At 40.3% G+C, this 17,470-nt stretch overlaps 1 protein-coding gene across 2 annotated transcripts in view; it reads left to right on the top strand.

Moving 5' to 3' along the window:
* Positions 1 to 17,470, top strand: part of RMND1 (required for meiotic nuclear division 1 homolog (S. cerevisiae)) — a 55,768-nt gene that overhangs the window by 15,571 nt on the left and 22,727 nt on the right. For both annotated transcript variants that reach the window (XM_011988728.1, XM_011988727.1), the window contains 6 exons: positions 2,101 to 2,176; positions 5,404 to 5,443; positions 8,228 to 8,328; positions 12,182 to 12,288; positions 13,220 to 13,284; positions 14,516 to 14,592. In XM_011988728.1, the coding sequence (XP_011844118.1) occupies positions 2,101 to 2,176; positions 5,404 to 5,443; positions 8,228 to 8,328; positions 12,182 to 12,288; positions 13,220 to 13,284; positions 14,516 to 14,592 (466 nt within the window). The remainder of the gene's footprint in view (positions 1 to 2,100; positions 2,177 to 5,403; positions 5,444 to 8,227; positions 8,329 to 12,181; positions 12,289 to 13,219; positions 13,285 to 14,515; positions 14,593 to 17,470) is intronic.

The following is a 17,470-nucleotide window of genomic DNA, read 5'->3' as shown; positions in this document are numbered from 1 at the left end:
CAACATGGCAAAACCCCCATCTCTACTAAAAATACAAAAATTAGCCAGGTACAGTGGCATGAGCCTGTAGTCCCAGCTACTCGGAGACTGAGACACAAGAATTGCTTGAACCTGGAAGGTGGAGGTTGCAGTGAGCTGAGATCATGCCACTGTGCTCCAACCTGGACGACAGAGTGAGACTCTGTCTCAAAAAACAAATAAATAAATAGGCCAGGCGTGATGGCTCATACCTGTAATCCTGCACTCTGGGAGGCTGAGACAGGCAGATCACCTGAGGTCAGGAGTTTGAGACCAGCCTGGCCAACATGGTGAAACCCCACCTCTACTAAAAATACAAAAATTAGCTGGGCATGGTGGTACGTGCCTGTAATCCCAACTACTCAGGAGGCTGAGGCAGGAGAATCACTTGAACCTGGGAGGCGGAGGTTGCAGTGAGCCAAGATCATGCCACTGCACTCCAGCCTGAGTGACAGAGCAAGACTCTGTCTCAAAAATAAATAAGTTACTTAGAACATTTTGATGAATAAACTTTTACCGTGAAACTCAGGATAGCCCAATACCCAGAACATTTATTAATTTACCTCAGAGTAGCAAAAATAGGTTGAAAGTCTTCCTGTAACAGAGGAGATTCTTAAGAGTCAATCCCATAGAAGATAGTTGAAATATCATTGTGATAATCCAAACAGACTGTTTGTGATTAGGTGACAAAAACAAGCATAGTTGACTTAGAAAGACAGAGCTATGTCTAGAGCCCGTTGGGATGAAAATTTGCCTGGAGGTACTGTTGGCTGACGCTGAAGGCTGCCAGCTGTGTGGTCTGTGCTTCACAAAATTGGGGGCTTCACTGCCCTGGGTTGTTTCAGTCAATTTTATTTTGCTTTTGGCTGCATAGGCAAACCCTGTCCTATGTAGGATGTAGTAATTAACAATTTACAAAAAAATAATAATAATAATTTTGGTCTCTGTCTGAATTGCCCATCACCCAACCTTTACCAGATATTTCTGAAGCTTTGAGGATCCTAATTTTATGTTAATTTCATTAAGACATACAACCTTTTGCAAATTAAGAGTATATTTATTAATTGATTAACATTGGTTGTCATTTATATTATGGAATATATGCTTATGATAAATATCAATATACTAATATGTAAAGCAACTTCTTATGATGAATATTGGTATATTAGTATATGTTTAACAACACTTAGGCCAGGCCCCGTGGCTCATGCCTGTAATGCACTTTGGGAGGCCAAGGCAGGAAGATGACTGGAGCTCAGGAGTTCAAGACCAGCCTGGGCAACATAGTGAGACCTCATCTCTACAAAACATGAACAAAAACTTAGCCGGGTGCAGTGGTGCATGCCTGTAGACCAAGCTACTTGGGAGGCTGAGGTGGGGGGAGTCCCTTGAGTCCAGGAGGTTGAGGTTGCATTGAGCTGAGGTCATAGCACTGCACTTAGCCTGGGAGACAGAGCAAGACCCTGTCTCAAAAAAAAAGAAAAAAAAATTTTTTTAATAGTTGCCGGTGGCTGCAGTGGTAGCCCCTGCAGTGGTTAACCTTGAAATCACATATGTTTTGAAATGATCAGTATCTTTATTTCTGTGTATTTTCTATTGCCCTACTCTTTATACTTTAAAATTCAGCAGAAGTAGTAGTTTGCAAATATTAAAATTGCATTATTAATGAAATAGTATTTAAGGGAAGAGAATATATTAATACTTCAAATTTTATTTTTAATTAATTTCGTAGAAAGAAGTCTGATTCTTGACACTTAGTTATATCGAACCTAAGACTTTAATAATTATCTGGACTAGTGATTATTGAATCAAAATGGGCATGAATGAGCTCTAATAATAATATCACAGGTTGTTGAATGTTTTATAAAAGTAATTGCTGATCATTTTTTTGGTGGTCATAGTTGCATTTTTATATATTAAATCCTTTCAGAGGCCTTAGTGGAAAGATGGTGATTGTGTTACAGAGCACTCCGTGTTACATAAAGAAATTATCTTAAGTACTTTATTAGAGTATTTATAGGTGACTCTTATACCTTGTGTTACCTTGACATAGCTTTTTTGTTCATTTATTTTAAATCACAGATGCAGCAAATATTTTGGTGATGGGTGTGGAAAATTCTGCAAAAGAAGGTGATCCTGGAACGATATTCTTCTTCAGGTAAGACAGGAAAGAAGCCCCATTAGGTGATGATGGGTTTGGGTCAAGTAATTGTGGTCTTTAAAGGTGCAGGCATACCTTTCTTAACAGTAAATGTGTTCAAATTGTATTTGTGATTTAAATTTATCACTTAATTCTTATTTAATCTAGGAGAGTTTGTCACTTTTAGGAATTCTCTGGTAAACCCTCTTATAAAGTAAAGAATTTTTCAAACAAGTGAATGATCTTCCCCGGGGTGTCTTTCTTTGTACATACGGATTTTCATGGACTAAATTTCTGGAAAGCAGCCAAATTCCTATTCATCTTTAGTGCCCCTTGTCAGACTCCTGCCCCAGGGAAACTCCCGCTACCTCCCTGCTGTCTCTTCTTGCATTTTCTTTCTTTTCTCCCTTCCCCTTTGGTAGCTCTTTAAAGTTTTAGCTTACCTCTCCAGAGGTTTTAGACTAGGAGACTCACATGCACACTTACTCCTTTTATCTAAAGGCTGACTCAATACTAAATATTCCACAGTAGCTGCCTGGGAATGATAATAATGATAGAACCGTGTGAAATAATCTCACTTATCCTCACCACACTGGATGAAGGTCTGTTACTCCTATTTTGCACCTGAGGAAACTGAGGGTCATAGGGATTAAGTGAATTACCCATAGTCATGAGACTAATATGTGACAGAACAGAAACACATGGAACATCTGTAGGAATCCAAAGTTGAGTAAAGTTTTTGTGGTCATAATCCTTATAGTTGATTATAAGTGGAAGTTCTTTTTTCCTTTCAATGCCTACCTTCCTGTTGACCCCATCTTTAGAGATAATCAAGATTCCAGCATTTAATTCAAGTAGAATAATAGCATCCCTGTTGTTCCGAGTGAGGAATTTAGATTTCTGAGGGATTCTAGATCAGCACTGTCCAGTAGAAATATAATGCAGCCTTGGCTGGGCGCGGTGGCTGACACCTATAATCCCAGCACTTTGGGAGGCTGAGGCGGGTGGATCACAGGGGCAGGAGTTCAAGACCAGCCTGGCCAACATGGTGAAACCCTGTCTTTACTAAAAATACAAAAAATTAGCTGGGCATGGTGGAGGGTACCTGTAATCCCAGCTACTCGGGAGGCTGAGGCAGGAGAATGGCGGAAACCTGGGAGGCGGAGCTTGCAGTGTGCTGAGATTCGGCCACTGCTCTCCAGCCTGGGCGACAGAGCGAGACTCTGTCTCAACAACAACAACAACAACAAAATTAATTTTGAACAACACAAATAATATGTTTCTTGAAATTAATTTTAACAACGTATTTTATTCAACCCAGCGTATCTAAAATATTATCATTTCAACATGTAATTAATAATGATATTTTTTTACTCTTTATACTAAATCTTTCAATTTTGCAGTGTACTTTACACTTACACTTATAGCACATCTCAGTTTGCACCAGGCATGTTTCAAGCGCTCAGTAGCCACATGTGGCCTCTGAATACCATATTGCACAGTGCAGTGCATTCCTCTAGATGGAGAAATACGCAATTCACCAGACCTCTCTTCTGCCTGGAAAGAATTCTCTGAACTGATACTTTGGCTGTGGCTTGAAATACCTCTCAAATCCGTATTCAGAAAGGGCCTTATCCCTGCCTATTGTAACAGCTGACTTATTGTCTCCCTGCCTGCCTGCTCACCCAGCACCAGTCTGTCTGTCTGTTGTAAGCAGGGTCATTCTTCAGTGGCCATTTCTGACCATTATACTCTCCTGCCTAAATTTCCATGGACTATGAACAAGTTCTCGATCACTACATAAAGTTCCCTTCTGTATTGGCCGCTGCTTGCCTCTTCAACCTGGTTGCCCACTACTTGACCACATCTGGAGCCATGCAGCTGCTGGCTGTTTATTCTGAGATGCTGCTGTGCTCCCTCCCGCCTCCTCTCTGAGCCTGTGTGTCCCCTCTGCTGTGTTGTCTCCTCTTGTTTTCTCATTTGGCTACCTCTGCTAGTCCTTTAGCAAAGGGGTCTGTCTGGTGTACATCCCATGGTATACTCTGCGTACTTGTGTAGCACTGATCACACGCTGTTGTAATTGGTGGCCTAAGTGTCAGCCCCAGTCTTTTCTAGGTTGAGGATAGGAATGAAATCATACTTACCTTTCTGTCACAAATACTAAGCACGGACGGCCGGGCGCGGTGGCTCAAGCCTGTAATCCCAGCACTTTGGGAGGCCGAGACGGGTGGATCATGAGGTCAGGAGATCGAGACCATCCTGGCTAACACGGTGAAACCCCGTCTCTACTAAAAAATACAAAAAAACTAGCCAGGCGAGGTGGTGGGCACCTGTAGTCATAGCTACTCGGGAGGCTGAGGCAGGAGAATGGTGTAAAACCCAGGAGGCGGAGTTTGCAGTGAGCCGAGATCAGGCCACTGCACTCCAGTCTGGGCGACAGAGCGAGACTCCGTCTCAAAAAAAAAAAAAAAAAACTAAGCACGGACCCACACATATACTAAATACTTAAGAAATGTTTAAAGAATAATGTGGGGCCGTTAATATTTTTACCTTTCTTTTATTTCCTCCTTTCCTTCCTCCAGTGCAGTGACCCTGAGCCATAACTCCTGTTTTTATTTACTACCTGAAACAGCTTCAACACGTCAAACTTCAGAAATCAAAACAACTGCATTTGTAGTTTTAGACCCTAAATAATGTTAAAGCCATAATCAGATTCAGAGGGCCTCCTATGGTGTCATTGTAGTTCTGTTCAAAGCACTGTGAGCACGGGGAGCATTATTCCATAGAGGCCTTTAACCATCTGGCGCTTAAATTAACCACCATCTCTTTATTCCACAACTATTACAGGCATAGTCCTTTATTTCTTGCCATAGTAGAATCTGCCTAATGAGAGCTAAAACAAGGTCTCAAAAAATTTCCTTATTCTGATTTCTGTGGATCAGAATTGAACCAGGTATGAAAGAGTCTACATAAGTGAAGTTATATAGTATTACAATAATGGCTATTTGTTTGGCAAACCATGTGAGAAATCATAAATTTTGGGGAGGCCAGGTTTTATCAAGAATTTTATTTTCGCTCTTATTGTAGCAAGCTTACCTAAGGACCATAATAGCAAATTAGTAAGTACATCATATTTTGAAAAATCGCATCCTGTATATATTCTAGAAGTTACATGGTTTTATATATGACCCTAAAGAATGTATTCTACCTGTATCTTAGTTGGTTCTTTTATTTTTTTAAATCAGGGAAGGAGCTGCTGTGTTTTGGAATGTGAAAGACAAAACTGTAAGTGTAAATAAAAATGTGAAAGTATAAAAATGTAGTTCTGTGAGAATGAACTAATTAGCACAAACTGAAACATTAGAAATTAATAGATAATGCACAACTTATTTGCTCTGTATTACATGATACTTATCAGTTTCAGCTTCCAAAATATATTGTATTTTGGGTTGAGAGTTCCTGTGTTTTCCTTTCTCTAGACACACACTAGTTTGTGGAGAATCAGAACCATCCTAACTACACTGCACACAGAAAGAAGTACTGTACACTTTGCATGTTGTACTATATAAAATATATACACAGTTAATTGGAAGCTGGTTGCATTGAGGGTTCTTTTAGGTCAAGTTGTCTAGAACTTACTAATGAGAAATAACTTTTTCAATATCCAAATCAAGATTTGTTTAATACAACCGTTTTAGAGGCAAATTGGTAATCTCCATTAAAGCCTTTATAGTTAACCCAGCAATTTTACACCTAGAAATTTATCCAAAGGAAATAATCATAACTATTCATGATGATTTTTGTACAAAAGTGTTCATCAGAGCAATATTTATAATGGCAAAAATTAGAAATTACCAAAATACACAATAATAGTTTGTTAAATACATCCATATACTACAGTTATACTACAGATTCCCTTAGAAATCATGTAAAAAAAAATCTATTTCTGGGAGATTACCATATATATAATACAGTTACATTAAAAGAGCAGATTATACGACCAGGCACGGTGGCTCACACGTGTAATCCCAGCACTTTGGGAGGCCAAAGCCGGCAGATATCTTGAGGCCAGGAGTTCGAGACCAGCCTGGCCAACATGGTGAACCCCATGTCTACTAAAAATACAAAAATTAGCTGGGCGTGGTGGTATGCACCTGTATCCCCAGCTACTCGGGTAACTGAGGCACAAGAATCACTCAGAGGCAGAGGTTGCAGTGAGCCAAGATCAGGCCATTGCACTCCAGCCTGGGAGACAGAGGGATACTCTGTCTCAAAAAAAAAAAGTTACGAAATATAACCAATATAATCTCAGAAGTGGTTAAAACACATGCTTTATATAATCCCAATTTTACTAAAAGGAAACACACACAGAAAATATAAATGACCAATAATAAGAAAATACAAGTTGGCTGTTTGAAGTTGCAAAGATGTAAAAGGCTGATAAACCTCATTTTCTTAAGAGTAGTTTCATAAATGTTTAGATTCTACATTTGAAAAAACTACTTTGAAGAGCAGGCTAGCAATATCATAAGTATGGGCCAGGTGTGGTAGCTCACACCTATAATTTTACCACTTTGGGAGTCTGGGGTGGGAGGATCACTTAAGCTCAGGAGTTCCAGACCAGTCTGAACAACATAGTGAGATCCCATCTCTACAAAAAGTTTTTAGAGCTGGGTGCGGTGGTTCACGCCTGTAATCTCAGCACTTTGGGGGACCGAGGCTGGTGGATCACAAGGTCAGGAGATCAAGACCATCCTGGCTAACATGGTGAAACCCCATCTCTACTAAAAATACAAAAAAACTTAGCCACACCTAGTGGCGGGCGCATGTGGTCCCAGTTGCTCAGGAGGCTGAGGCAGGAGAATGGTGTGAACCCAGGAGGCAGAGCTTGCAGTGAGCCGAGATTGCACCACTGCACTTCAGCCTGGGCGATTGAGCAAGACTCAAAAAAAAAAAAAGTTTTTAGAAATTAGCCAGGTGTGGTAGTGTGTGCCTGTAGTCCCAGCTACTTGGAAGATTGAGGCAGGAGGATCACTTGAACCCAGGAGTTTGAGACTGCAGTGAGCTATGATTGCATCAGTAGCATCACTGCACTCTAGCCTAAGTGACAGAGTGAGACCCTGTCTCTTACATATATACATATTGTGTAAGTGCACATATCTTTTTATGTAGCAATTCCTAAAGAAATATTCCCACAAGGCCATGAAGACCTATGCACAAGTATGGCACATTGCAACATTGTAATAGTAGAGAGTAGGAAAAATTCCCCATGGAGGACACACCTAGGTTGGTTAAATAAATTGCAGTTCCCTTGTTAAGGAAAATAGTGTTGAAAATGTTCATGTGCATAATATGATCCTATTTTACATAAAAAGCAGCATAAATAGGTACATATATACACATAAAAAGTCTGGAAGGATATGCATCAAGTTTAATCATGGTTGCCTCTGGGGATTAGGATTTCAGTAGGGCAGAGAGAAAGAGATGATCACTTCCCACACCTGTGTGGCTTAATTTTGTATCAGTATATTGGGCTTTACTTTTCATTTTTTTTCTTTGCACAACATGCAAAACAGTACTTGCACAACATGCAAAGTCTACAGTACTTCTTTCTGTGTGCAGTATAGTTAGGATGGTTCTGGTGCCACCACACCCAGATAATTTTTGTATTTTTTTGTAGAGACAGGGTTTTGCCATGTTGCCCAGGCTGGTCTTGAACTTTTAGCTCAAGGATCCACATGCCTCTGCTTCCCAAAGTGCTGGGATTATTAAAGAGATTTAAAGAATACAAATTATAATATTACTAGTGATTTTCTTTGGGTTGTGGGATAATGATAACCTTGATTTTCTTTTCCATTCTCATCTGTGTTTTCCAAGTGTAAAAACAAATGAACATGTCATCCTGATTACTTTAATATCACAATGGATTTGATTTGCCTTTTCCTTAAAAACATGCAACAGAAATAATACCTGTAAGTGTAATGAAGACTGTTATAAGCATTAAAATCATAACATAATTGAACTGAGGGAGTCAGTTATGATTTCAAGTTAATCTTCCTTTTCTTCTAGATGAAGCATGTGATGAAAGTTCTAGAAAAACATGAAATTCAGCCCTATGAAATCGCACTGGTACACTGGGAAAATGAAGAACTTAACTACGTAAAAATAGAGTAAGCAGCTTTTCATCAAATTTATGAAAGGGGCACTTGGAATAAATTAGGTAAAGCAATAGAGGAGAGAAATTATTATGCATATGGAAACTTTTTTTTTTTTTTTTTGAGACGAAGTTTTGCTCTGTCACCCAGGCTGGAGTGCAGTGGTGCAATCTCGGCTGACTGCAACCTCTGCCTCCCGGGTTCAAGCAATTCTTCTGCCTCAGCCTCCCAAGTAGGTGGGACTACAGGCGTGCACCACCACGCGCAGCTAGTTTTTTGTATTTTTAGTAGAGGCGGGGTTTCACCATGTTGGCCAGGATGGTGGCCAACTCTTGACCTTGTGATCTCTTGACCTTGTGATCCGCCCACCTCAGCTTCTCAAAGTGCTGGGATTACAGGTGTGAGCCACTGGACCTTGCCTGGAAACTTCATTTTAGAAAAAAGTGGCCGGCCACAGTGGCTCACACCTGTAATCCCAGCACTTTGGGAGGCTGAGCCAGGTGGATTACCTGAGGTCAGGAGTTCAGGACCAGCCTGGTCAACATGGAAAACCCAGTCTCTGCTAAAAAATACAAAAATTAGCTGGTTATGGTGGTGGGAGCTTGTAATCCCAGCTACTCGGGAGGCTGAGACAGGAGAATTGCTTGAACCCGGGAGGCGGAGGTTGCAGTGAGCCGAGATCGCGCCATTGCACTCCAGCCAGGGTGACGAGAGTGAAACTCCATCTCAAAAAAAGAAAAAGGTTACTGGTACAAAGTCTAAACCATATAATAAATATTAGAAGATAAACATAATTTTTTGAACTTCTCAGGCTATCCACAAGTTAAAACAAGTCAATAGTATAGCCCCAAAATGGAAATTTTAAGTTTCTAGGCAGCATAATCCAATAAAGTAGTATCCTTTTATCAAATGAACCTATCAAATTATTCCAGTAAATTTTTCCTTAATCCAGTTTTTTCCTATTGATTTTGGGGTGAGGGTGGTATAAAAAGGAAGTATAGTGAGGGGCAATCTGAGAGACCCACTTGTAGAGGTGTGGGTACTGGAAGAAGTGGGACCTGATGTACCATTTTCACTAAGATGTATGGGTAGGCAATGTTCTAGCTGATTTTGCTGACTCAGCCAGAGGGAAAAAATGAAGAGATGTTAGGGCTAAGACAGAGGCAGTATGAACAAGATGGTAGTGTCTTTTTCCTCATGGAGTTACCTGCCCGGTGGAATATGAGTCTTTGCAGGTTCTTAAGAAAGGTAGTGTTGGCCAGGTAGGTGACTCACACCTGTAATCTCAGCACTTTGGGAGGCCAGGGTGGGAAGATCACCTGAGTCAGGAGTTCAAGACAGCCTGGCCAACATGATGAAACCCCATCTCTACTAAAAATACAAAAATTACCCAGGTGTCGTGGCAGGCGTCTGATCCCAGCTACTTGGGAGGCGGAGGCGGAGAATTGCTTGAACCTGGGAGGTGGAGGTTGTCATGAGCCGAGACTGCACCACTGCACTCCAGCCTGTGCAACAGAGTGAGACTCTGTCTCAAAAAAAAAAAAAAAAAGCATTAAAAGCAGAGCTTTGGGAAGATTTGGAAGAGAGACAGAGACTAGCTATAGAAAGACCAGATGGGGATAAGAGCTGAGTAATCAGCACTTAGCACCAATAGGGCCAGTCACAGTTTTTTGTTGTTGGTTTTTTTTTTTTTTTTTTGGAGACAGAGCCTCTCTCTGTCGCCTAGGCTGGAATGCAGTGGCGTGATCTCGGCTCACTGCAACCTCCGCCTCTGGGTTCAAGCAATTCTCTGCCTCAGCCTCCCGAGTAGCTGGGATTACAGGCGCCTGCCACCATGCCTGGCTAATTTTTGTATTTTTAGTGGAGATGGGGTTTCACCATCTTGGCCAGGCTGGTCTTGAACTCCTGACCTCATGATCCACCCACCTCAGCCTCCCAAAGGGCTGGGATTAGAGGTGTGAGCCACCGCACCCAGCCACAGTTTTCTAAGTAAGTGCCTTCCGTGCATTATTTCATTTAATCCTGAGAAAAACCCTATAATTGCAGCTAACTGGCTTTCAGATGAGAATTATTGAATCCTGTCTTGCCAAAGGGCACCTGACCTGACTGTGAGTCAGCCTGAGCCCAGTGGCGGCTGCAGTCAGAGGTAAGAATGTAAACCTGAGAGAGACAGCAAATGAGTAGCCCATAGTTTTGTTATCTTTAGTGGTTATTCAGCCCTTGGCCTGCGGATATGGCTCCTGTGAATCCCCTTTCTGTGTTCTATTAGGTTTACATTACAACGGCAAAAACCGTGATGACTTTTCCACCAACCTAATACTACCATATCAAACTACTGCTTACTAGACCCTTGTGTGTGTGTACGCTTATCCACACAGTCTGTGAGGAGTAAAAATCCTCAGTGCTTAGGATCCCAGTCAGCTATTTTGTTTCATCAGAAACACTGTCCTGGCTGCCACCTACGTGGTTATTATTTGAGTTCTGCCACGATTCCAGGGATCTGCTCAGCTCTGTGGCATGGGTCGAGCTCACTCATAAAGCCTCTTGTGGCCGAGCACAGTGGCTCATGCCTGTAATCCCAACACTTTGGGAGGCCAGGGTGGGCAGATCACTTGAGGTCAGGAGTTCGAGACCAGCCTGGCCAACATGGTGATACCCTGTCTCTACTACAAATATAAAAATTAGCGGGGTGTGGTGGTGCATGCCTGTAATCCCAGCTACTTAGGAGGCTGAGGCAGGAATGTCACTTGAATCCAGGAGGCGGAGGTTGCAGTGAGCTAAGATCATGCCGCTACACTCCAGTCTGGGCGACAGAGCAAGACTCCGTCTCAAGGAAAAAAACAAACAAACAAAAAACCTCTCGTGACTGCTGTCTTTGCTTTCCTTCCTCCATCTGAGGCTGTCACAGCAGATACCGCCTCTCAGCCCTCCATCAGGCCCCTTGTCCCCCTCCCTTTGGCCGTCTCTTCTTGTCTGACATCTTTTGTGAAGGTTTACCCTGTATTTTTTCCATTTACTTGTGATGTTTATATTCACATGTTCCCCTCTTCCCCCATCCCCTGTCCAGGGTTCTCCACAGTCACATATTCATTTTCACAACTTATTTGTCTCCCTCCCCAACTCCACCATGTCAGTGTGAGTTTAGATTACACTCCATATATAGTTTTATATGGAGCATTTTTTCACATAGAAATTTACTGTGAACGTTCTCCTTTTTATTAACTATCCTTCCACAGCACACTTTTAAGTTTTTCTTGTGTGGAGTGACTATTACTGAGCCAACCCCTACTGAACATTTGGTTTCTTTCCTAATTTTTTACTCTTAAACACTGACCATTTTTTAAAGTTTTCAGCTGGGCAAGATGGCGCACACCTGTAATCACACCACTTTGGGAGGCCGAGGTGGGTGGATCATTTGAGGTCAGGAATTCAAGACCAGCCTGGCCAGCATGGTGAAATTCCATCTCTATTAAAAATACAAAAAAAATTAGCTGGGCTTGGTGACGCACGCCTGTAATCCCAGCTACGGGGGAGGCTGAGGCAGGAGAATCACTTGAACCCAGGAGACAGAGGTCGCAGTGAGCTGAGATCGCACCACTGCACTCTAGCCTGGGCGGCACAGTGAGACTCTGTCTCAAAAAAAAAAAAAGTTTTCTTGTGCACAAATTTTTCTTTGCGTCTTAGATTATTTCCTTAGGATAAACTCCTAGAGAGGGAATTACTTGGACCAAAGGGTATGAGAACATTTGTAACACTCCTGATATAAATTGTCAAAATGACCTCCAGAAAGATGATATGATGTCTTTTTCAAAGGAAAAGTTAAAGTGCTTTTTAAGTTTAGAAGGTATTATCTTTTTGCTTTTCACAGGGGACAGTCAAAACTTCACAGGGGGGAAATCAAGTTAAATTCAGAGCTGGATTTAGATGATGCCATTCTAGAGAAGTTTGCTTTCTCCAATGCTCTCTGCCTTTCTGGTAAGTTCCTACTGCTTATAGGATAGGGCACTACAGCTCTCATTTCATTGAGGGAAGTTTAAATATGTAGTAACGATTTTTGAAGTATATTTTCAGAATACTCAACAAAGGCTTAGTATTCCTTTTCCTTTTTTTGCCTCCGTCAGAAAAAATATCTGGTATAAAAGGTAGTACTGTGCTGAAGTTACTCGTTCCTTATTAATTGTATTAATAAAGCTTAACCTTTCCAAAAGTAGTTTTTAGATGATTATATTAGCCTTTGTTTTTTTCTCTTCTCTCTATGAAACTGTTATTCTTAGATAGTCTCTAATCCAGACAGAGATGCCCAGCCTCGTGTGACTGGGCACAGGTCCCGGTATAGAAAAACATACTCTAGTGTTTCATAGCAGTGGGACCCAGAGTCACAGTGGCTGTAAGTTTGTTCTGAAAGATCCATGTCCCGAATAAAACTATAGAAGTTCTTTAAGAATTTCTTTCGCCAGCAGTCTACCTTAGATGGCTGCTGCAGCATCCTGTCCATCCCACCCTGAGGGGCTTCGGAGATTTCTGAGGTTTAGTCCTCGTCCTGAGGAGCAAAGGAGAGGCCAGGAAAGTCTTAGTCCCTCCTGCAGAGCTACCCATGGTATCAAGCTGTACCCTACCCTCCTCAGTTTCCAAGATGTAATATTAGAAAATCAAGAATTCTACTAAACGTAGTTTTGGTCTACCAACAGTTCATGGAAAGCGATTCAGTTTCCTCTATCTACTTTAATTCTGTCCTTTATGATAATTAACTGTTCTCAAGTTATATTTTCAAGGTTTTTTTTTTTTTCCAAGTACTTTTTCTTAACCTATTATTGAAATAGTAGTGAAGATACTATGCAATTTACGTATTTTATATAAATGTGAATATGATGATAAAGAAATGTTCCATTATTAATTTTTTTCCCAGTAAAACTGGCAATTTGGGAAGCATCACTGGATAAATTTATTGAATCTATTCAGTCAATTCCTGAGGTAATTATATCAATTTTATGCTTATTCAAGGATTGATTTTTATACGGAAAAAATATGAATTTCCCAATGTAACAATACATAGTTGTCCCTCAGTATCCGTGGGAGATTTGTTCTAAGACCCCACTGGATACCAGAATCTACCAATGCCCAAGTCCCTGATATAAAATGGTAAATATTTGCCTATAACCTATGCGTATCCTCCCGTATACTTTCAACTATCTCTAGATTACTTATAATACCTAATATAATGTAAATACTATGTAAATAGTTGTTTTACTGTATTGTTTAGAAAATAATGACAAGAAAAAACAGTTTGCACATGTTCAGTACAGATGCAGCCATTCTTTTTTCTCTAAATATTGTCAATTTGCAGTTGGTTGAATCTGCAGTTGCAGAACTTATAGAGGGCCGATTGTTTAGGAGTACAACAAAATTATTATAAACAATAAGAAAGCTACACTAAACTTAAGCAAACTAGAACTCCCAGTTGCATGTAAAATGGCAAAATAAGAAACTTCATATTGGTTATTTTTTACTTTTTAAAACTTCAAATTGTTTTCCTCTGTTGGTGCAGTTGGTGCAGTATTTTTTTAAAAAATATTAATATAATTGAAATGGGGTCTGGCCATGTTGCCCAGGCTGGTCTCGAACTCCTGGGCTCAAGCAATCCTCCAGCCTCGGCCTCCCAAAGTGCTGGCATTACAGGCCATGAGCCACCATGCCCATCAGTTGCAGTATTTTTAATGTAACTGAATTAAAGAAAAAAGTGAAATGTTCCCTAAGAAAGGAAATTATGACCACTTTTCCTGATTTAAGAAAGTGTTTGATAAATTATGAGAAAAATAGTGGCATGAAAAATACATATAAAGTTATATTAACATTTCAGTATACATTAAAAATCATTTTATTGTAATTAACTGTCTTTGTTGTGAAAGAGTAATCTAATTATACTTTGGAAAGGAGGCCCTGCTTTTCTACTAAGAGATTAGGAATGTATATATCATATGAAATGCTGATGAGAAGGGAAATGAAAAAAGGGAATATATAATTTCTACCTAATACAGTTATGAAATTTCAAGGTGAGTTAAGACATTAATCTGGGAGACAGCCATACTAAAAAATATTTACATAGGATCCATATCGTGCCACTTCAGATTTTGCCCTGTTGACCAAATGCTTATTAGAAAGAGAGATACATGGTTTTTTTGTTTTTTGATTCCCTCTCAACTAGGCTTTAAAAGCTGGGAAGAAAGTGAAACTATCTCATGAAGAAGTCATGCAGAAAATCGGGGAACTCTTTGCCCTAAGGTAAAAGTTTTCTCTCTAAATAAAATATTTCATATATTTAACAATCTCAAGAAAACATTCCCATAGTTCTGTGGTAAAGAGCAAACATTTACACCTTTATGGGAATTGTAGCTGTTTTCATTTCATTGGTTATAAGCAGGGAGAACTCTCACCCATTAGAAGTAGTTGGGCTGTGTTAAGACTGTACTGAAAGAAATTATGCATGTGCAAAAGAGATCACGATTCATCTACATTAAACCCACATTAAGGAACACAGTAGATGTTCTTTGAAGGTAGAGAGACATATTCCTGAATTTGGTTAATGGGAATTCTCTGTAAAACTGTATCACTGCATCCTAATGCTAACTAGACCTAATTGCTACAGAAAAGTTTCTTTGAATCTGAGACACCAAGATGCCACTGGAGAGAAAAACTGCTGCCAGTTAAACTATGACAATACTTTTTTTATCAGAGGATTAAAATTTTACACTTACTGAAATAGCTTTTAGTCTTAGCTGGATATAAATTATATCACATTCCCTCTTAGGCATATAAATTATATCACATTCCCTCTTAGGCATATAAATTATATCACATTCCCTCTTAGGCATATATGAAAAGGAGAGCATAAGAAAATAAATTATTTAAAGCAAAGACAAGTAAGTCTCAACTGCCACCTGTCAGACACCATTAATTTTAAGATGTTAAAATGGGAATAACTATGTCTAAAAACTGATGAATCATTTAAATAAGTGTCTGGAAAGGTTTTCAGCTTATTTTATTCTTGTAGTTGTCCCAGGATTTATGGAATGAAACATCCCAGATGTTGGTGTTTTTCTCACAGGCAGCATTGTCCAATTTATCCCTTCTAGCATGTGGAATGAGTTACCAGAGCTCATTGCAAATGTTCACCTAAGACTTGTTTTTCCACATTCTCCTTAGACGCTCTGCCTGGAGAGAAGTGGTACAGTGTTTCATTGTCTGTGTGTCTCTCATAGCTCAGGACTTCTAGTTCAGGGTACCAGCAAAAATTAAAAACCCATCCATCAGGAGCATCGTGTAGCAGATCTGAAGCCTCAGATTCTCTGAGAAGTAGGGTACAGAGATTCTTCTCTCCTGTTCTCTTGGTCATGCAAGTAGAATTTGGTATTAGTGAATTATAATATCCAAACTGAATAGTTAGGACTAAATATACGTAGGTTTGTGAATAGTTTCTATAAAGGCTTACTTTTATTATCCTGTTTTCTTACTTATACAATAAAAATGCTTATTTGTTAATACAAGGAATGTGATACATCTGTGAAAATAAACGTGGCAAATATTTGAATAAAAAAAATCTAAATTTATATAGGGTATGATCCCATTTGTGTAAGCAAATAAAAATATTCATATTTATCTTTATATGCATACACATATACATGTATTTGCTTGCACACACATGCATGTATGAATACAGAAAGATCTGGAAGGACCCAGCAAAGTGTCTCTACAGGCCTGTCCTTGGGGAGAATAAAGGCTTTGAGTCGTGTGGTAGCATAAGAGGGCCTACCACTATTTTTCTGAATCCTTCTCTAGGATAGTTTCCTTTTTTTTTTTTATCATGAACATAGTATGTATGTATTACTTTTTTTTTTTTTTTTCAGTCAGGGTCTCGTCCTGTCACCCAGACTAGAGTGCAGTGGCATGATCATAGGTCACTGAAGCCTTGATTTCCTGGGCTCAGGGATTCCTCCTGCCTCACCCTTGTGAGTAGCTGGGACCACAGGAGTGATCTACCATATCCAGCTAATTTTTAAAATTATTTATAGAGACAGTGTCTCAAACCCTTGCTCAAGCCATCCTCCTCCCTTGGCCTCCCAAAGTGCTGGGATTACAGGTATGAGCCACCACATCAGCTTATGTGTACTTTTATAACTTAGATTTTTATTTCGTTAAATATCTAAGTGTAAGACCAGACGCAGTGGCTCACACCTGTAATCCCAGCACTTTGGGAGGCTGAGACAGGTGGATTGCTTGAGGCCGGGAGCTTGACACCAGCCTGGCTAACATGATGAAACCCCATCTCTACCAAAAATACAAAAATTAGCTAGGAGTGGTAGTGTGCGCCTATAATCCCAGTTTCTTGGGAGGCTGAGGCACGAGAATTGCTTGAACCCAGGAGGCAAAGGTTGCAGTGAGCCAGGATCACACCACTGCACTCCAGCCTGGGCAACAGAGCAAGATTCTGTCTCAAAAAAGGAAAAGGCCGGGCATGGTGGCTCACACCTGTAATCCTAACACTTTGGGAGGCCGAGGCCAGTGGATCACCTGAGGTCAGGAATTCGAGACCAGCCTGACCAACATGGATAAACCCTGTCTCTACTAAAAGTACAAAATTAGCTGGACGTGGTGGCGCATGCCTGTAATCCCAGCTACTCGGGAGGCTGAGGCAGGAGAATTGCTTGAACCCGGGAGGTGGAGGCTGCGGTGAGCTGAGATCGTGCCATTGCACTCCAGCCTGGGCAACAAGAACGAAACTCTGTCTCAAAAAAAAAAAGTAAGCACAGACTTCTTATATTAAAATGTAGAAATTAAGAGGGAGAGTGTGTATGTGTATGCTTGCTTGTCTAGTGTTTGCATAAACACTGGAAGGATACAGAGGAAACTAGAAGGGACTACTGATAGGGAAAGATACAGATAAGAATAAGAGTAAGATTTATCAATTTTTACCTGTTTATATCTTCTTGATCTGCTCAGGAGGCTGAGGGAGGAAGATCACTTGAGCCTAGGAGTTTGAGGCTGCAGTTAGCTATGATTGTGTCACTGCACTCCAAAATGGGTGACATGTGAAGACATTACCTCTAAAAAAATTTTTTTAATAAAAAACAAAAAAGTGTGTACATATTAAATTTTTTTTTTT

The sequence above is a fragment of the Mandrillus leucophaeus genome, unplaced genomic scaffold, assembly GCF_000951045.1.
Source record: "Mandrillus leucophaeus isolate KB7577 unplaced genomic scaffold, Mleu.le_1.0 Scaffold337, whole genome shotgun sequence".
Classification (NCBI taxonomy): domain Eukaryota; kingdom Metazoa; phylum Chordata; class Mammalia; order Primates; family Cercopithecidae; genus Mandrillus; species Mandrillus leucophaeus.
This window is presented reverse-complemented; position numbering and strand designations above follow the sequence as displayed.